This window comes from Takifugu rubripes, chromosome 5 (assembly GCF_901000725.2).
Source record: "Takifugu rubripes chromosome 5, fTakRub1.2, whole genome shotgun sequence".
In the NCBI taxonomy this organism is placed as follows: domain Eukaryota; kingdom Metazoa; phylum Chordata; class Actinopteri; order Tetraodontiformes; family Tetraodontidae; genus Takifugu; species Takifugu rubripes.
The window spans coordinates 10,420,880-10,441,546 of record NC_042289.1 but is presented as its reverse complement, the minus strand read 5'-3'; the positions used below and the strand labels follow the sequence as shown (position 1 = coordinate 10,441,546).

Sequence of the window (20,667 nt, the reverse complement as noted above, 5' to 3'; positions counted from 1 at the left end):
AAATAAAAGTTCTGCAAATGCAACAAATAGTGCAAACCAGCAAATGTTGGCACATTGTGGTAACAGATTCATTTGTGATGTTTGACAGTGAAACTTAGAAACTAGATATTTTGATATAAAATATGTATAAAAATGTTGAAATAATCAATACCGCCTTGGGAGTGTTGTCTGCATTCAGGCAAATGACACCACTGTAGCACCACTGTTCCTGCTGGCTTTTAAACTGGGCTCACAGTAACATAGATGGTCTCTTTCCTCTTCCATCTACGGGATGAAATTAACTTAATTTGCAAACTGAATTTAATTTTTTGCCAGTTGAGCACCTGCATTAAGCCCATCTGTAATGTACATGGGCCCAGAAAAGGTAACAGTGGTTCTGGAAGTAGTTTGCAAATGGTTAGAACTGTAATCCATCTCAAACTAGACACGGATTGATGGATTTGGAAATTTCATGTGTCATCATCTGCGTCAGCCTCCTCCCTTTCCATGTCCACTGCTTGTTTTGTAGACCAGAAATCCCATAAATTCTCTGAATAATTTAAAGTGTTGCACTCTTTGACACCACAGCCTTATTGCATTTTATCCTCTTTCATTTGAATCTCCTCCAAGAGCATTCATTGCTCAGCATTGCTTTGTGAACTATAGTTAACATTAGATAGAGGGGCAAAATAGATTTCACTGTCTATCGGCCTATAATCCATCATGGCTTTAATGTATTTTGCACAATGTATGTGCACACCCACAGCAGTGCTGTCTAGATGGCACACAAGCAGGCATTGCATCGCTGTCACTCACTAAGCGAGATTTATGGAAATATTTCCTTCCCGCTCCTCTCAGTGCAGTGCACGGAGCCCACTCGTGTCAGCCTTCTATGTATGAATGTATGCAGATATATGCATGTAATATGTTTATGAGTCCTCTGCAGCACGTTTCGCTGCTTCCATGTAGCAGGACGCAGCTAAACCCCCCATCACCATTACCGCCATCACACCCCACCACCATTCCCAATGGGTTTAAGCACCCAAATCAATTGAAAGAAAGAGGAGTGCCCCGTGGTCCTCCCCCTACATCTGTCAGGGAGGGAAAGCGGGAGGGGCTGCACTCATGGGCCGTGCAGGGGAACAATATCACTCCATCTGTCACAAACCGTTTCATCTCTGATGGGATGAAATATAGCTCGCAAATACATCTACCTATATCATCGATGCATGTAATATTACTTGCGACTCAAGCCTTCACCAATTCCCAGAAGCAGTGGCTTTTTATCTCAAATTACCTCCCTCCCACCAGCCAACACTCTCGCTTGGCAAATTATGCTTTTAAGTCAAGCAGCGCATAAAAAAAATTTATTGTAGTTACACAGCAAGCCAGTTAATGAAAGTGAAAGAAAAGCCAGAAGTAAAATTTGCATCTAAAAAGTTCCAGGATGAACATGAAGAGCGGAGAACCTGGAAGCATAAGGAAAGAGAAATCATATGGAAATACTGGGGGGCAAAAGAAGTAAGATGCAATCTGCTAATAACAGAGCTCTTTCATATTCAGATGGGGCTGCTGGAGGATGGGTGTGGCCACTTGATTCTTCTTGGCTCCCGAGCTGTCGCGGCTTTGTGACGTGCGAAGACGCATTTGCCGAATCAAATTATACATTCGGGCTGGTCAGTGTTCTCTGCTGAGGACAAAATGACATGTCTAAAAATACCGAAGCCCACTGCGTCGCAGGCTGATCTCTAATACGACGAGGTGGCTCGGTGAGCAGCTGAAGAGTAGGAGCGACACGAAACGGCGTGGCTGTTTACTGGTGGAAGCGATGAAAAACACGCACCCAAGAGCCATCATGCATCTCCCTCAGCAGCAGGTATAGCTGCAATCTCAGTCATTCATATTTAATTTCCACAAGAGTTTCCGGCCAGACTAATGTGCTATTGATTTCAAGTCTCCTATTACCGAAATGGGGGAGGGCCGCGAGGGAGAGAGCTGGACAGGAGGGAGTGAGATCAAGAGATTGAAAGAAAGAAAATGGAAGAGGAGAAAATGGAGCTGCTAAACCCTGACCTTATCATATTCCGATTGGACATCGTGCATTTCCTGTTTACTGTAAACTGCTTTGTGGCATGTAAAAACTATCAAAATATACATAAAAAGCACATTATGTATTCTTATTGGTTGTTGTTTTTCAGGTCTGCGTGTTATTTTTAACACTGTCACGTATTTTTCTTTTCATTATGTCAGAGAGAAATAAAAGGCGGCAGAAACAGGAGTGAGAGAAAACAAAGAGAATGTCTAAGAGCTTTGTGTATTTAAGGTTTCTCCCTTGATACCGTCTCAGACAGGAGAGAATGAAAAATTAATAACCGCGGCTTTATATCTTAAAAGATTTTGTGTAAAACAAGGTCCCATAAAGGGGGATAGCCCTGCTGCATAAATATTCATCCATGACATACTTACAAATGGACAGTAATGTTTTTGGCAAAAAGTCACACTGCAAATGTTTCCTGTCACAAAATCGGCACAAAAATGACACCGGTATAAGACATGTCCCTCTCTGCACCGGTTTAAACAAAAGACAGATATCTGCTCCCTCAGAATTAAAGCAAACTGTGGAAAGAGAACATATAGAATATAATCCATGAATAAAAAAGATGACAAGAGAGCCTACTTCAGAGACTTCCTCCCACTGGCCTGTCTACTCTAATAATAGGCCAGAGACAACACATCCAGACAGACAGAGAGAAAGAAAGACAGAGAGAGAAAGAGAGGTGAGAGACAGAGATAAAGTGCAAGAATGAGCCCAGGAGGAAGACCATAAGAAAACTGGGAAGGCTTGAATTAGGCCAGTTGCCATAATCAACAAATGCCCCGTTAAAAAGGGGCTAATTTAATTTTGGATAATTTCCTGCAAACATGAGTGCTTTATAGCTGCATGCTGCCACAGAACCAGGAAATGCCAAGAGCCAGGCCCAACAGAGACATCAGTAACCAGACCTGAGGCTGAATCATCCTCCCCATCCCCCAGATACACTGCTAAAATGTCAGTCTCTCTCTCTCTCTCTCCCTCTCTCTCTCACACACACACACACACAGACACAGACACACACGACTGCTTTCATACTGTAGGGTGATGGCAACAGGCATTTTGTCCCAAGTAACCCCGCAAGAAATATAAATAGATGAAACCAGTCTTCCATGTTAAATACCACTTTACCATTATCTCTAAAAAGCCAATAATAGATTCAGTCTAATGTATTTTAACGCACTAACTCGGCACTCAAAACGCCTTCAGCTGTGTTTTTCTGATTCAGGTTTAGCCCCTCTTGCATTCCTTAAAGTGCGAAATGGCCGATTGCAGCGAGGATCCTAATAAACTCTTCTGTGGAGAAGATAAACAATACAAAAATAATCAGCAGAACAACAAAAATCCTTTTAAGCAAACCCAGGGCGCAGATTCTGTGATGTACAATAATGCCTCAAACGCCCTCTTACTCACACGGAGGATTCAGCTGCTGTGCTAATAAACACAGCCCTAATGGGGAGGGGGCACAATTAAGCCTATTTATTCACATTAAGTGTGAACTGTAAGTGGGGCTGCAGTCAGTTGACAGACCCGGGTGCTTTGTGTTACAAGAGCCGCTTTTATCCGGCAAACAAAGACGTAAAAAACACAAGCACCTAATGACCGAATCTGACTGCCTCTTCTGAGACATTCAGAAACACACACACACACACACACACACACACACACACACGCGCGCGCGCGTGCACATGCACGCGAACTCACGGCCGTCCTCCCTCTGAAGCAAACTGGCTCAGAAGCTCCGACACATCCAGGGCTGAGTTGACTCACTGCTCGGCAGCGAGATGGGGGCGGGGTTAAGACAGACTGACAGTGGGGCTCCATCTCTATCCTCTTATTAACGCTTAACGAGTGCTTTCCTCATGCAATATTCATCTGCACTAATATCACCCAAGCTCTGAGCCGAGCTTGCTACTTATGTAAGGCAATTATGTAAAATATCAGAACGGGGCCCATGTTGAAAATCTGACTGGAAGAGAGCTGAAGGACAGGGACAGGAAAACAAAGGGGGGGGGGGGGGGGCGATTGGGATGAACAATAGAAGGAATTTAATTACCCGCATGTCCTGTTTTAAACTGTCATATTTGGGATGGACTGGGAGACGTTTGCACATCCATCGCAGGTGACTGGTTGGTTCCAATTATGCAAACATCTTGCTCTCTCATAGCAGCACTCCTGAGATCCCCGAGGACTCCTCAAGGTCAGCCAGGGAGAGCGAAGCAGAAAATAAAGACTCTCTTTGCAGAAACACTCGCATCAGCACCAGTTGTCCAGTCAGTAAATGAGAAACACACACAATGCAAGCATCAATATTACACAGAGCACCACCTTATTCCACCACCTCCTTGTCCTCATGTGAGCAGCAAAGACTCACTCACTGAAAAACAAACATACACTGATTTACACACAGTTGCACTCGCACCCACCCATCCCTCCAGGTCAAGGCCCGATGGGGGTCTGCACAGAAATAGGTCATTTGTCACACATGATGTCCCGGGGCAGGGGATGCATTATAGATGAGCCCAAACAGCATGTCTCAGTGAGCACTCACCACACAGTCGGACGCAGGAGGAAGCAGCAGGAGGTGGGCACAGAGGGGTGAGAACTCTTCGGGACGGTTATATCTGGACCTCGTAAAGTCAGACAGAACCATCCGCCAGAAGCCTTTGTCTGGAAAAATCAAGAGGTGACTCTGGACAAGCTAATCGGGGCTGCATGAGAACTTTTTCTTTTTTTTTCTTGTCCAACTGTTCAATAAATGTGCATGAAATAATTCACTGGGCATCTAATTTGTTATTCACATGTCTGCACCTGACTCTGCAACTAGCCATCTGCTTTGCACGCAAGAGGTCCAGAAATCACCCTGCCATTAGTTGAATTGTGGTTCCTAGCCATGCTTCATGGACAATTATTGCTCATTTACTCTTTTTTTTTTAACCCCCCCCCCATAATTTCCGACTAAACATGTGGACAGTCTCTCAGTTGACACCCTCTCCCTATTATCTGCAGGGACAAAGGTGGGGAAAAGTAAAATTGTTAGCCTTGGTTCTGACCCGGTGAGTGGTAGGAAAGAAAGGGAAAAAGTGAGCGAGAAAGTGTGGGGAGCGAGAGAACCAAGTCTGCTGCCTTCTACTGCACCCATCTGTTCTGAAAGTGCAGGTGGAGCTCTATTCACTGCACTCTGTGTGTGTGCGCGCACGCGTGTGTGTTTGCGGGGGGGGGGGGGGGGCAAGAAGAAAAGGGCAATGAGGTAAAAGGATGGAAGGACAGGGATGGAAAAAAGAAGGAGGATGGGTGGGGGGACTCTTGGTGATTTCTCCCGAAGAGGATAATGGGAGAGGAACACATTGCAATGGCTGCCATGTAGTACCCTCCCTGCACAATTAGCCAATCAGCAGCGTGCTCTGCCAGCCAGGAGGATGCATAAAAGAAGAACATTGCAGCAGAGGCACAGAAGGAGACTGTGAGAGGAGCAGGGAATTACACATAAAAACAGCAGAACCAGAACACCCTCCCCTGGACACACCCTGCCGAGGATCACTGCTTCTCTTTTTTCTGAACCTTCGCCCACGCCACTCGAAGAGAACGCGCTCCCTCTTCATCTTCCAGTAGAAAACCCCTTTCTCCTCTTTTTCATCCTATAGAGGACACCTACAATCGCAGAGGGCTGAGATCCCTGGGTGAAGATTGTATTTTTTCCTTTTTTTCTTTTTTTTTCTTTTAATTTGGACTTCTGACAGCAAATAGGGGCTGTGTAATATAAAGGCCGAAGAGCACACACAGCACTCTGCCTCCAGCTTCAAGACCAGTGCAAGAAGGACCTAGATTTCTTTGATTGTACGTCAAGAATGGTTACTGTACGTATTACTCTTTTTCTCCAATATTTATGAAGATGACCTCGTAGCAGCGTGTGTAGATTCAACCTCGGTGCCTTTGTGTTGAATGTTCAAACGTATCTCGTACGTCTAAAATGGAATTCAGTCAGAACTAATGCATCCTATAGTGGAAAGTAGGATATATTTCTATGGTTGTCTGTGACAGTGACCAGACAGGAGTTGCGCTGTCCTGTTACTCCCCAGTATGCACCCATATATCATTATAATAAGATTACGAGATCGATAGAAGCAATCTCGGGCTGAGTGATGCGCCATGCTGCTTGTGCTCCCGCAGAGTCATCAGCAGCAGTAGTAAAAGTCTTTATGCTGCCATCTTTGTTAACGCCGCTTCAATGTTTTTGTATCGCAGCCGCGGCGACTAAACGTTGCGGCTTTTACACTATTTAACGAACGCTGCGGGCGCGAAGGTGTAGAAATTCCGCAGGATTACAAAGATGGAGAGGCAGGAAGGGGACGAGGCGCTCCGCACGGTGGGGGGAGGATACTCTTTCTTAGAGCACAAGGATGCTGAAGACGGAGATCTGAGACAAAACACGATGCCTTGGAGGCTGAGGGCCCATCCAACATGGCAAAAGAAAAAAAAAGGGTCGAGTCACTCTAGGAGAGGGAGGGGGAGGAGGAAAATTACGCATCCATCGGTTTGCATTGAATCAGACAAAGTCCAAATTCCTCAGGGTTGGCGCTGCGATGCAACTGAGTAAATGGGCTGGAAATCTCTGAGGCCGTGACAGTCAGGACACGCACGGACATCTTCCATTTTAGGTGCATTTCCTATAAATATAAGATGGCCATACCTGCACGGCGCATTGGGATGAAAGGAGGCGGCATGAGCGCTGATAAATTAGCTTTGCTTTGAGCAGACGGCCGGATTTGGGCGTGTCTCTGCTGGACCGGAGCGCCAAACGACGGCCCCGGACCTGAAAAAGGTCTACCCAGCGTCACCTGCTGACAGCTACAAGGCTGACAATAAATCAATTAAGAGCAGGTTTATTTACATGAAGTTAAAGACAGCGGAAATAAACCGTCCGCGCATCCACCTGAAACTATAGGCTCAAAACACTCTTTGAATTTAAATTTAAAGCCTAAGAATTAAAATGTGAAACGTGTGTCTGCAGCTGACAAAGTCCCAGATCCCCCTGCAATTTCGGGGTCAATAAGGGTGACGATTTAACACATTAAGGGGAACCTAGCGTGACGTTGCTGTCCGTGCACATTAAGATATTTTTTGTGAACGTTGTTCTGAAACTAAAGGCAAAGCTGCGTCGTCGATTCATCACTCAAACCACGTATATTGACACGTATCCGAGGGCAATTTTCGCCCCTCTTTGTTAACGGCTATCTATTGTGCATGGCGGCCTTGACAGGACGCACCGAGGATGCGGGTCTCCTCCACAAGGTCTGCAGTCCTCAATGCCTGTACCGCAGTGCCAAGAAAATAAATGGTTGAGTCAGATAACCTATCCAATGCACTCACACGATTCAAGGACAAGGGCAGCCGAGGCCCGTGTAAACCAGTCTAAACAGTCTGACGCCAAATTAAAAATGCAGCGTCCAAACATAATTAAAATTAAACATGTTCTTCTGGTTAAATAGTGCATGGCTCATATAGTCTCCAGTAAGAAAATAACAGTTTGCAAAAAACCACAAATACACTGTTTTGCTTTAGAATAGTTGCCAAATAAAGGTCCGTGCATAACTTAGATGAGGCGTTAAATATAATTACGTTACGTAAGCAGCTGCTGCCAATGACTTTAGTCTGATTATCAGCAACAAATATGCAGCCTGTTGAGAGAAGCTCGATTTAACTGCGATGCTTTAAGATAATATATTGAAATACATTTATTTGTTTAGACTTAAATGTAAAAAATGATTGGAGAAATGTGCGCAAGGGTAAGGAAAATTGTTATTTCATCCAACAGCAGGTCCGTTGAGATTAAACCCGTGAAAATGAGTTTAATCTTCTAAACAGTCGAATGATCAAGTAGTTGTCAGATTGGTGCATTTTATTCCGAGCAATCGTGGCGTTTTGACTTGTGGCTGGCATCTGTACCAGTCATTGTTCCCGGAGAGTCCTGCAGCTCCTGGCCACGACACAAAGCGCCACTGTTTACATTAATATTCATAGTGCTGCCATAGCCTCTGCGAGGGAGAAGAGGAGGAACGGGTGGCTCTTTTGTTTGGTCGTCTCAATACGTTTATTCAGCAAAAAGGCGCCCCGGTTCATGAATGCCTGCACAGCTCACAAGTCCTGTCTTTTAAAAATAAATTAGTCGATTTGTTCATTTAAAAAAATAAAATAAATAAAGATAAAAGCAGGGGAATCTTTTTCTACATCACGGACGCGTCATATTTAACCGTGTGCGATTCTGTTCTTTACTGAATGAATGTTTAGGAGGTCAACAAAATACATTTTTATGAAAAGGAATTTAAAAAAAAAAAAATGCTGTTCCGTGCTGCGTTCACGGACCGCCGTGGCCTGAAACGAGACCACTCCCTTTTCCAGCACGCTGGATAGCGCCCCGCGTGCTTCAGGGGCTTGCGGGACAGATTTGTCTTGGAGAGCCTCTGACGCTGTCTGCTTCCATCTTATCAAAGCAGCTCACACTCCGAGAGCTGAAATCTCTTTCAGAGATCTTTTATTCCAGTCTGCAGAGGGCGAGGGACGGAGCCTCGGTGCTGAACTGTGACTCCTGTCGTCCTGTTGTTTTACAGCTGCCACCATGATCCCCTAAGCTGCAGAGAGTGAGGCTAATGCCCTTTGTTTGAGATAATCCTGTAATCTGTGTTATTTAGGAGGCTCATTTACACTTCGGCTACGCAGTCTGTTTTGATTAAAGCCTTCCAGAATAAAAATCTTTATGATGCGCACAGCAGAGAGCATGTACTGGAGGAGAACTCATTGTGTCCATCACTGTCGAACGTTTACCTTAAAATAATCTGACAGAGATGGTTGCAGGCAAAGGCATTGGTAATGCTAGTGGAAATATGTGCTATGAGGGCAAAATTCAAAACTCCATCCGGATTTTTTTTTTCTTTTTCTGGACAAAAGCCTCCAGTGCTGTGTTGCATTTGGAGCGGAAATGAATTGGCAGAGCTGTTTATAGGCATCAGAGGACAGGGATCCCAGACAGCATATACATTCAGTCCTATGTTTTGTAATTTGATTGTGTACGGTGTAGGTGGTGCGTTTGCTTGGCAGTGGAGGCAGGGCTTCGGTTTGCGTGCAACTCTGGGTTCATGTGTTTCGGAGTGGAGGCTGGGCTCGTGTTTGCGTGCAAGTCTGGGACCGTGTGTGGGCGATGCTGATGCAGTACATTAAATATTAAGGGATATCTCACAGAAGCCCGAAATAGAAAAAAGCAGTGTGGGACACATAGTGCTACTCCAACAACTGGGATCTTTGACTTAAAATAAGAGCCGCATGTCATTATTTCCACTTTGATACAGAGATTAGTTTAAAAAGAAAGGGGAAATGTTACGCTACAAAATCGACTGCATGTATTTAAATTGGTTGAAGTGGGATTATTCATGCTTTTCTTGCCTAGAAATTGGGTTACTGCCAGTCAAACTGTAGATTTTTGTAAATTTTTCCTGGCTCGTGTAGCAAAAATGATGGGCCTAAAGATGAAACCCAGAATTGTTTTATCTTCAAACACAAAAGCACGCCGCTTCCCTCTATTTCTGCATGAAAATCCTAATCTGTGCTGCTGCTTGTGTCAGCCAATTTCAGTGCCCAGCCCATAACTCCCTGGCTCTGTGAATTATATAACTTCACACTGTTCGGCGGGGATGTGTTCTGTCATGCTGGGGTTATCTCAGTTGGCAAGTCAAATTTTGCCCTGATATATTATATCCTTGCAAGCGCTCTAGTCATAGTTAGCCCCCTCTCATATTTCTATACATTTAGATTACATTTACAGTAACGTCCTGTGTTTGCACTGCATTGAACGCAGCACAGCAGCTTGCTGCCGTCTCTTTGTCGACGCGGGTTAATGCTCGGAAACATGGAAACAGTCAGCAGGCGTTTTAGCCTTGGATGTGTGAGTCACCGTGATTGCTATCGATGTTACACCGCCTTTGTGTGCAGATGTCTAAAGTATTTTATTTTTAGACAGCCTTAACTCTGTCACTGGGCTCCTTTTCCCTCCTCCTGTCATTTCCAGTTGAAAGTACGGATGCCGAGTGCTTCGGCAGGCACACAGGGAAGATGTCTGACCTGTATGTGTGCTCCTAATAGACACAGACACAAACACACACTCGCACAGAGCTTTAAGTAAGAAAGCCATTCAGCCATTTGAAACAATGCAGTCTTTGAGGGGCCGTTACCTGGGCAACGTGAGTGAAGGTGAGGCTCAAAGCGAGGCAGAAAGGTACAAAGAGACGAGGAAGTGGAGCAGGTCTCAGACAAACAGCCACAGACAATAGACGAGAGGGAATGTGTTGCCAAAGAAGAAGAATAGAATGGTTCACATGGGGAGCAGAATAAGAATTACACATGCTAATAACCAGGTGAACAGAAAGAGTATTATAATCCCTTTTTAAACACGTTTTGTTATGAAATGCATTTGTAGATTTGGACGTCTTCAAAAAACACTGAGAACTTTTGAGGAGAAAGTCAAATCAGCTATGATGCTCACAAGAGAGACACCTGAAAGTTCTTGAATCTTTGTAACATTTGACTCTACAAGCGTGCGCATTAAAATAGATACTTTATCTAAAATCCCGAAAGGCCCGCCGGGCAGAATTATATCCTGTAACGTGACTGGAAGCACAGGAAACAGGTGCAAAGTAATAAAACCGATGTTTGACAGTAAAATTAGACGATTAAAGTGCACCAAAATACAAAACTCTGCATATATTTTTTATATTGTAACAATTCTTCAAATGAGCTGTTTATTTAATGACGGGAGGAAAACACAAAGGAGAGCTGGAAAGTTTCTGACCACACATCTGTTCCTTGAGAATCCCCCGCAGATTAAATTAAAGAAGTGCTCTGGAGCAACAGAGGAGACACAAACATGACACCGTGCACTAACTCACGCCCTCCCTGTAACAAAAAGAAAGGAAAGTAAGACAGAAGATGACAGAATCAGAGGAACAAGTTACTATCAAAACCAGATATTCCTCATTTATTGGAGCACAAAATCCATCCAGTGTTGTCACTTTCCCTTTTGTCTGCCAGATCGACCCCTGCCGACCCCGACCCCACCCAGCTCGAGCCCCTCTCTGGGCTCACACACCACCATCGCTATTATCCATCCCTGTGTAATGATGTAATGGTGTTTGACCCTGGAAGAGCACTGGGGGAGGGGAGAAATAAGGAAAAGGGACTGTGACATCTGCAGGACCAGAGGCAGGGAGTGAGACATGGGCAGAGATGGGGGGAGATGTTGGAGAGGGGGAGGGAGATGAAAAATTACACCCACGTCTCTGCCTCCATTAGGGCATTGCTGAGCCCTGCCTTTTCTACCCGACAGTGACAAAGTGGACCAAACGTGTGTTTAAAATTCTAATTCCCGCATTGAAGCTTAAACATTATCTCATCGGCACAGCCTGATCACCAGTTTGCCCTTTTGTGTCCCTCTATGAATTATGGATCTAACTCCACCCTCTTCCTCAGCAGATAATCAGCACCATGGAAACCCAGGTGTCCAACGGTCCAAGCGGAACCAGTTTGCCTAATGGTCCAGTCATCAGCACCAATGGCTCCACAGATGATAGTAAAACCAACCTGATCGTCAACTACCTGCCTCAGAACATGACCCAGGAGGAGTTCAAAAGTTTGTTCGGTAGCATCGGCGAGATCGAGTCGTGCAAGCTAGTCAGAGACAAGATAACAGGTACGACAAGCTAGACTGTATATTAATATCACCAGTCCCAGCAGGTCTGAGAGCCACTGACCCCCATCGTGGCCCTCCCTGTGTTTCAGGTCAGAGTTTGGGATACGGCTTTGTAAACTACGTGGATCCAAATGACGCCGATAAAGCTATCAACACACTAAACGGTCTCAAACTGCAGACTAAAACAATCAAGGTGAGCCAATGTTGCGACCTTACATCAATCTGCCTTCAGACATGGTGACCAAATATAAAAGAAGTTGTGATTTTGCTGTGTGTGTGTGTGTTTGGGGGCTGTTGGTGGAGAGGTGGTGGCAGCCGTAGCAGCGGGAGGGGAGGCTAAAGCAGGGAGGAAGTGGCAGAAGGGAGCAGGGGCTAGAACAAAGAGGGGGAAGAACGGCTTGAAAAGAAACGGAGAGTGGAGGTCAGAAGGCAAGAGGCGGGCAGCACGCAGAGGTTATTGTGATGGAAATGCAATTAGGGAGCCTGACTGTGATGCACAAGGGTCAGTCCAGGTTACCCCATCTGCCTCCAATCGGGCCTAATTAGGGGGCGTCTTTGTCCCAAAATCAGATGAAGGAGAGCGGGGGTTTGTTATTAAGGGCTACTTCCTTCCCCAGCCCAAACCTGATCAAAGCAAATCAAAGCTTGAGAGAAATCAAATCTGTACGCAGAGCAGCTGATCTTCCGGCAGCCGTCGGCGGAGAGAGACGTTAATTCTCTGGGCCGGTGGCTGATTAAACTTAACCGCACGAAGAAACCTGTGTGACGTTTGGGAACAATTAAAAAAACTGCGCAGTTATTTCCTGAGATGGTCATCCCCGTTGCTCAATAGCATACTCTTTGATTGGTGATTTTGGGAGGTTCAGTCAGGAGGGGGGGGGGGGGGCAGAATGCCAATGACAGGATTAGAGGCCATATGGGCTCCAGGCACCATCTGTACTCTGGGAGCGACAGGGAGAGGGTTAATTATAGGGCAGCCTCTGCTCCCCGAACACAACCACTCCCCCCGACGTGTCCAGAAGACCCTAATCACCGCAGCACACAGGCCTCCTGCTCGCACGCTCGTCTGTGTGCACAATAGACGCTGGTGCTTCGTTCTGATGGAGAAAATCAGAGCACCTGTATTCACTCAGTCTTGTCCATTAGAATCCACAAGCATGTTTTGGTCTCTCAACGTCTCACTCTCATGTGTTCACAAGCACATTTGCGAGAGACAAAGGCGATCATGTGAGCTGCGGCGAGTGTGTGTCTTGAGAAGGGTTTGTTTGGAAGTTGTCAAGGACCCTGCAGGTCTTGTGATGCGCTTGCATCTCTAGTTGTTTGCCAGTGAGGCTGTTTTCCCCCCAGGGAATAGAAACAAAGGAAGGCAGGACAGGGAGGGCAGGCTCAGCCTATCTCAGACAGCACTCGCTCTGTCTTTCTGTCGCACACAAAAAAAACCCACCACAGCATATCAGCAATCCATCAAACTGTTCTGTCTTTCACACACGCCGTCCCCAAAAACACACAAGCCAGTCGGATCGTCTGCAGCAGGAGATGCAGAAGTCTGAAAAAGCAGACCGAGAGTGGGAAAAAAAATAAAACCCACGGAGGAATAAAAACAAAAAAGCACAAACAGTTCAGAAATGGTCGAATGCTAATGAAGTCACATGTGAAGTTGGGGAAAATCACCCACCGAGGCTGGCGGCTTTCAGCTCAAAATGAAGCAGATTTCTGGGCCCAATAGCCGATGGCTGATATCAGCCTGGGTGACGGTTGCCGTCGTCGCGGTGCGAGCGTGGCGACGATGATTAGGTCGACAGACAGCGGGGGGATGTTTGTCTCCTCTGTTATCTGAGCCGCGCAGTGCTGCGATTTCCGGGAGATAACGAAATCAGTGAAACCAGCAAATGGCGACGACCCAGTTCCTGTTCATCTACGTGACATGTTCTGCTTCTGTGACAGCTCCCGGTTTGATACCAAAGCCCTCGTGATTGATTTCATTGCCTCTCGCAGGTATCATATGCTCGGCCAAGCTCGGCTTCTATCCGTGACGCCAACCTTTACGTGAGCGGACTTCCAAAAACCATGAGCCAGAAGGACATGGAACAGCTCTTCTCCCAGTACGGCCGCATCATCACGTCCCGAATCCTTGTGGACCAGGTTACAGGTACAGGGCTTTTCGCTTCTCAAGAGTGAGGAAAAATCTGGAAGGTGGGAAAAAGTAAAGTTGTTTTGTTTTTTCCCCCAACTGATGCAGGCATATCTCGAGGAGTGGGCTTCATCCGGTTTGATAAGAGAAACGAAGCAGAGGAGGCCATCAAAGGTCTGAACGGACAGAAGCCTCTGGGCGCCGCTGAGCCCATCACCGTCAAGTTCGCCAACAACCCCAGTCAGAAGACGGGCCAGGCCTTACTAACTCAGCTGTACCAGACGGCGGCGCGGCGCTACACGGGACCTCTGCACCACCAGACTCAGCGTTTCAGGTACTGAACCTTTGTCGTCCCCTTTAAAACCTGGAGGAAAGGAAATCCGCCAGCGGACGGAAGATTCCGCAATCGCTTGGCAATGACAAACATTACAGGCACTCATGTCGGGGTCGCTTGGCAACAAGACGCAAACTACTGTCCAATTTCAGTTGGAAAGCTCCAAATTTGCCGGAAAGTGGACCTCCGCTCAGCTTTCTCTGATGTTTCCCATGTGCTAAAATCATAATGGAACCTCCTAAACCTCTTTAGATTCTGTATTTTTTTTAAAAATCCCTCCATCCACACCTTCGCTGAGGATTTAGGGCTGCAGTGCAGTGAAAGATGCCCTCTGGAGGCCGGCTGGTGAAGGAGCAACATGTTGACTGAAAGCCCCCCTCCCTCCTTGTAGAACTCCTCACTAACTCTTGCATCCCCTTCACTCTCCCTCTTGCGTTGCAGACTCGACAATTTACTAAACGCCAGCTACGGAGTCAAGAGGTAAATGCCAAAGGTGTACTTTCAAAAGCATCCATGCCAAAACAAAACCTCAAACAAAGTGCCTGGAATACCGCCTGCTGACTTCTAAAATCAGAAATCGTGGCAATAAAAGGCCCTATTTACCCCATTTATCGCAGAAGCAGCCCAGTAAACAAAATCTTATCTGGAAGTGCAACAGGCAATAGTGCGGCCTACTAACAGCAGGGTATTCTGGCAAGGCTTTGTTTAACCTTTTATGTTCTTTTGGTTCAATTAATAGAACTAAGTTCTACGTATTTATTTAGGAACTAACATTACCAGTTTCAGTTGCTTTAATGTCCCCTTTTTTTCACCAGCATGGACATACCAGATTCCGTTTGCGTCTCCTCTGTTTGCTCCAGTTTGTGTATTAATTTGACTCCAGAGTTGCTTTTCATCCCTCTCTAGGTTTCTGTGTTTCGTTTGAGACTGTGGTTTCTTTTCTTTTTTTTTTCATTGAACATTGTGATTCATGTTTTTTAATTCTTCCAGAGGCTTCGGCCAGCAGAGAAAATGAGAAAATATGTACATTGTGTGGGTGTCTGTGTCTCAGGGTACGTACGCAGTGGCATTTTGTACGAAAGCAGGTAGTTTGGAGCCACTGTGGGGCCCCCACATGACTGTACAGCAGAGGGGATGGAGGTGGGGGGTCTCCTGGCTCCATACCTGACGACACGCTTTGTTCCTGTGACTGAGAAACGCACCCATAAGACAGTTTAGAGCACTGGATGCTGTGATGAACTGCAGAATGACACCCATGGTAGCTCTCCCACTCTCTTCCCCAGATTCTCGCCCATTACCATCGACAGCATGACCAGCCTGGCCGGGGTCAACCTCACCGGTCCAACCGGCGCCGGCTGGTGCATCTTTGTCTACAACCTCTCCCCCGAGGCGGACGAGAGCGTCCTGTGGCAGCTCTTCGGGCCCTTCGGCGCCGTCACCAACGTCAAGGTCATCCGCGACTTCACCACTAACAAATGTAAGGGCTTCGGCTTTGTCACCATGACCAACTATGACGAAGCGGCCATGGCTATCGCCAGTCTCAACGGCTACCGCCTGGGCGACCGCGTGCTGCAGGTCTCCTTCAAGACCAGCAAGCAGCACAAAGCCTAAGAGAGAGGCTGCTGGAACCAGCTCCTTCGACTTTGCGGGGAGGGCGACCTGATCTCCCTGCGCCATCACTCATGGGCCTGGACTGAGTCTCTCTCTGAAACTCACGCAAATTCATAATTTATTATCACAAAGACAGACATGCAGACACGCAAGACACACGCACACACGAGCGAACATATCCATACGCGCGAGAATACGAAAGTCAGAGTCCAACAAACACACCAGTGGAGTTTTCTTTTCTCTTTACACCACACGCTAGTCCTTCCCGATATTTGCCTGGATTGAATACGAAGGCGTGCGTAGCCGGTTGGTTGGGTGGGGGCGAGAGCTATCTATTTAGGAGACAGTCTAACGAATGTGACAGAGAATGTGAACTGAAGAGCGCTTTGATTGAATTCAGGCAAATAGTGACAACCCATGAGCGAAACGATCAAAAAAATTTAAACGAATAATGTGCAATTCTCCCAAAACTCTTATCCCACCATCTCTCCCACGATCTTGCCGGAGAGGACGCGGTCACTTTTTTTACACTTGGGCATTTTGAATCAGCGATTTTTTTTAGATCAAAGAAAATAAAATTAAAAAACAGTGTTCTCTTATATACGTCTATTAAAATATAACTATATATTCAATATTTAAGGTGGTTATGATAGCCGAATATGTAAGCATTTTCTAGAAACTTTGACTACTGTTTCCTGACCTGCATTGCGTGGTGCCTAGCGTAAAGGCAGTTCCTCTAGCCTGTGTGAGCGCGTTAGCTCACGCCCATCAAGATTTAGGTTATCCGTAGAGTCCAGAGCCTTTCTGTCTCTCACAGACTCACACCGAACGATGCAAAAGTTCACATTTATCTCACAGGAAAAGCAGTTTTGGAATTTGAATCCGCAAACACAAACAACAACAACAAGAAAAAGGTTGCTCCAAATCTCACAAGCAGCCTGTCCGTGACCTTTGGGCGTCGTGGCCGTGCCTGGCGCCATGGCGACAGCGTTAAGTGACGACGAGGGGAGGGAGGATCAGTTTCGCCGTAACACAGCCACATCAAAGGAATATTCCGGTGTTGTTTTATTAAAATTATTTTATTTTTGCACCACTTTAATGTAATTACACTTCCCAGGGGATATTTTACGCAGCACTGCTTTGTCGAGATTTAGTGTGATATGCCTTAAACTGAAAGTCTGTCTGATGTCAGAAGGGTTTTAAAAAAGAATAGATAGACATGGAAAGACAAAGGAATCACAGTGTTGAGCATAAAAGTTTAAAATCTGATGACAGCGCAGGCCGCAGACGGCACAGCGATCCAGAGAACCCGCCAAAAAAGGAGCCAAAAAAACAAAAAAAAATACTCAAACACGCCAGTTTTATTCTTCGCTCTTATGCACAGACAGAATATAAATGAAAGCAGAGTAAAAAATATGCAGAGAGCAGATTAGGAGGACCGCAGTTCAAAATGACTGAAAATTTAAAAGTCAAAGTCCCTCGTGCGAGAAACCATCTTCTCAAATTTATCACCGATGCTTTGAGGAGGAAGAAGATTACCGTCTCCTCCAGCTTTGCCAAATGCTCCTTGGTTTTATTTAACCCCCCCCCCTCTATTCTCTTAAAGAGCTTCCCAGAAACTTTGAACTCCTGCCCTCTCAAAAGACGACTGCACGCCGTCGGCAAGCGTCATAATTATACCTCCGTTTTTTCTTTTAATGCAAATCTTTGCTTCAGATCTCGTTGGCAGTACCACAAAAATAGCATTTCTTAAAATATCCCCGAACCCGACTGCGATGGAAATCATTTATGGCACCTTTGATAAAACATTAAGGCCAACCCGTCTCGCTGACACGTCTGCCACAGAGGAGACAGTCAGATCTACCGTGGGGAGAGCTAATGTCTTTCAAGATCGAGGCATTTGCACATGATCGTAGAATAAATAAGGTCAAGTATATTCAAAACATTTTTGCTTTTGCTTTTCTAAATGACGCTGTGTTAGCCAAAGAGGACGATCTCTTTGAAAGGATTGCATTAGAGATAAATCTATTTTTATACATACAAAGGAACAAGACCTTGTGCTGAATTTTTACAGATTCTTAAAGCTTGGAAAATTGGGACATCGCATGGCTTTATTTTAAACCCTCTGATCTTTGCAGAGCCAGAATAAGCATGCGGTGTACGGGTGGGGATTTCGGGGAGGGGGCGAAGGAACGTTGCATCTCATCTCAACTTACCCATTAATCCACATCAAGACATATAAAACTAACTCAACAACAACAAAGACAGACCAAATTTAGTGTAAAAAGTGCAGTCTGACATCTAAACGGTGCCGAGGCTGAAGTGTGTTTCAGTGTCGCTACAGCGAAGGCGCGGTGTGGCCGCGATCTTTGACCCGAGAGTCCCAGACAAGGACGCAGTGACCCCCCCTGCTTCACTGCTCAGCCCACAAACCCAAACGGCTGCAAATTAAGAAAGAAGAAGTCTCCGTTATTTGCGAAGAGTCCGCCCCTCCGCAGTTTCAGCTACCCTCACTTTCACATATCTAAGTTGACCACATCAGTTTGCATTCGTAAAACTCGCCACATTCTAAAATCCCAGCGGCGTGGAAGCGCTTCCTCTAAACGGCGAAAAGTCATATCAGAAATACATAATCAGAAAAACGGACACGTGTGACCTTCTCCCCCCCCAACCACATGTTTATCACCCTCTTTGTCTCGTGACCAATCGAATCCATTAACAGTGAAAAGCGTTGCACCGTTGACGTACGAGTGCGGCGCTGCTTGTACGTCCCACCGTACGGAGGGATAATCTAGCTCTTTTCTAAGGGATCCGCAGGAGGCAGCCTTGTAGGCAGACGTTAGGAATCAGCCGCAGCAAGCGGCCCCGCAGGGCAGAGGCCGGAGCGTAGTGCAGTCGACCCACAAGCCAAAAACCCCAGCCTGAAACGACCTTTCATACACAGAGGCCTACATCTACAGTAGAGAGACGAGGACCATGGCAGGAAACAGTACTACACTGCTTGAGCAACAATAATCATTTTAAAAAAGACAAAAAAACTTTCCTATGGAAGACTTAGTGCAATGTGCTTTGTTTTTATATTGACTGAGAACAAATGATATATATTTTTTAAAAAAGAAGCTAAACGTCACACTGAAACGGTTTGCAGAGAAGCGAAAGGAGCAAAAGTTCACACGAAAAACACTAAAACGAGCAGATTCGGAGAATCGGACAAGCGAACGAGAGCTCTGATTTGTAAATTTCCCATCACTCCCGCAGCCCCGAATTTGCGCTCTGACCGTGCGAACGCAAACGAAGTGCATATTCAGCCTAACAGATCAACGCTCAACGAACCTGAGAGGAATGCTGTCTAATATATCGTCAGTTTTAGCCCATGTCGATTTCAAATATCTTTTTTTTTTTTACTTCCTGTAATTTATTGAGTTCATTTACATATCAAGACTCACTTGTTTACTAAGCGTATGTGTGTTGTTGATGTTGCCATAGAGAACACACATGGGTCAAAGGTTATGTTCGGTTGCATTGATTGGGTATAGTTTGTTTTTCTTCCATTATTTAATTAGTTGCAGTTTTTACAGTGTATGCAGATTTTAGACTTAGTTAGATTTTTATTTCAATCAAACTGTGTTCAAGTTGTGTTTGTAAAAGTCTGTAGTAGCTTTTGTTGCAACATAAAATAATTTAAACAGAAAAAAATTCAAAATAGCGCCAACAAACTTGTATTATTTGGGCGACTTTAAGCTTGTAGTTTTAACTTATTGTTAACTTAAAAACTATTTATTATGATTATTATTATTATTGCCTCGTATAAAGTATGTTTTGTGTATATTTATGGTTTATTTCATTATATTTGCAAGTTTAAAAGATTTTTAAGTTTGCCAAAATTGTGGTTACACCATTTTGTTTCTTAAAAAGGGGGACAAATAGTAAAAACAGCTTTAGAAGTACGATTTGGAAACGTTCTCCATAGTCAAAGAATGCACTGCTATATTTAACTAATTGAAGTGTATAAACATACATGCTGTGTGCTAGATGTTATGCCTTTACTGCCTGTGTTCTGTTTGTCTTGTTAAATGAAAAGTTTTAATTATTTAATCTAATCACAGTCTTGTTTTTCCAACCGCTCGGAGGACCTCTGGGACACGGGACGGCCCCTGCAGCAGGACGTCCCGGGTTGTGATACGCCCACAAGAAACTTTCCTGTCGGCCGTGATGAGCTCATGCGTTTAAAAAGAAATTAAGAGTTTAGATTCTGCAAGAGTCGTGAGATCATCTGTATCAGTGAAACAAAGATATTCTATGAGCAAAGATGCTTTTGGAAACCCACGAACGAGCTCAGGAAAGCTGCAGGAAGGTCTTCTTGTTGGTCTCTGGGGTAGTGAAGGAGTGAGTGGTCCTTCTGTTTCTCAACCAACTGTATTTTGTGTCTATTTATTTAGAAGAGGGGACGCAGTAACTTAGTGATGTTTTTCTTACATTTTCCTGGAACGGTAGAACAAATCAAAGTTGAAAAACGATCAAAATGGCCCCGCTGGCCACGGCGTCAGCGGGAGGAACACAAAATCTCACACGTCCAAACGCGACCAAATGAATAACGTCGAAATTGATCAATGGGAACAAACAAAACAAAACAACTAAACCTTTCAGTTTAGTCTAGGATATTTATAACTGGGATTTCAGCTGAAGACGCTTGAAGACTTTTTCATGGAATTGTTTAATTATTTGTACTTTACATGCCAGAAAAAAATAAAAGTTACAAATATTGAAAGACTGATTTTTTTGGG

At 45.2% G+C, this 20,667-nt stretch overlaps 1 protein-coding gene and 1 long non-coding RNA gene across 11 annotated transcripts; both read left to right on the top strand.

Moving 5' to 3' along the window:
• Window positions 1–1,339: 1,339 nt before the first annotated feature.
• On the top strand, window positions 1,340–2,159 carry LOC115249895 (uncharacterized). Its single transcript, XR_003888514.1, has 2 exons — window positions 1,340–1,855; window positions 1,934–2,159. It is a non-coding gene; the product is annotated as an uncharacterized lncRNA (long non-coding RNA).
• A 3,290-nt stretch (window positions 2,160–5,449) lies between these two features.
• On the top strand, window positions 5,450–20,622 carry elavl3 (ELAV like neuron-specific RNA binding protein 3). Of its 10 annotated transcripts, none has more exons than XM_029835951.1 (7): window positions 5,450–5,928; window positions 11,588–11,807; window positions 11,897–12,000; window positions 13,803–13,956; window positions 14,041–14,272; window positions 14,714–14,752; window positions 15,535–20,622. In XM_029835951.1, the coding sequence occupies exons 1-7, from the start codon at window positions 5,920–5,922 to the stop codon at window positions 15,881–15,883; spliced, it is 1,107 nt and encodes a 368-aa protein (XP_029691811.1). In that variant the 5' UTR covers window positions 5,450–5,919; the 3' UTR covers window positions 15,884–20,622. The 10 variants fall into 10 exon arrangements, with proteins under 10 accessions (XP_029691811.1, XP_029691814.1, XP_029691817.1 ...); XM_029835954.1 differs by having other exon boundaries at window positions 5,451–5,928; window positions 15,556–20,622; XM_029835952.1 differs by having other exon boundaries at window positions 5,455–5,928; window positions 11,591–11,807.
• The last annotated feature ends 45 nt before the right edge of the window (window positions 20,623–20,667 follow it).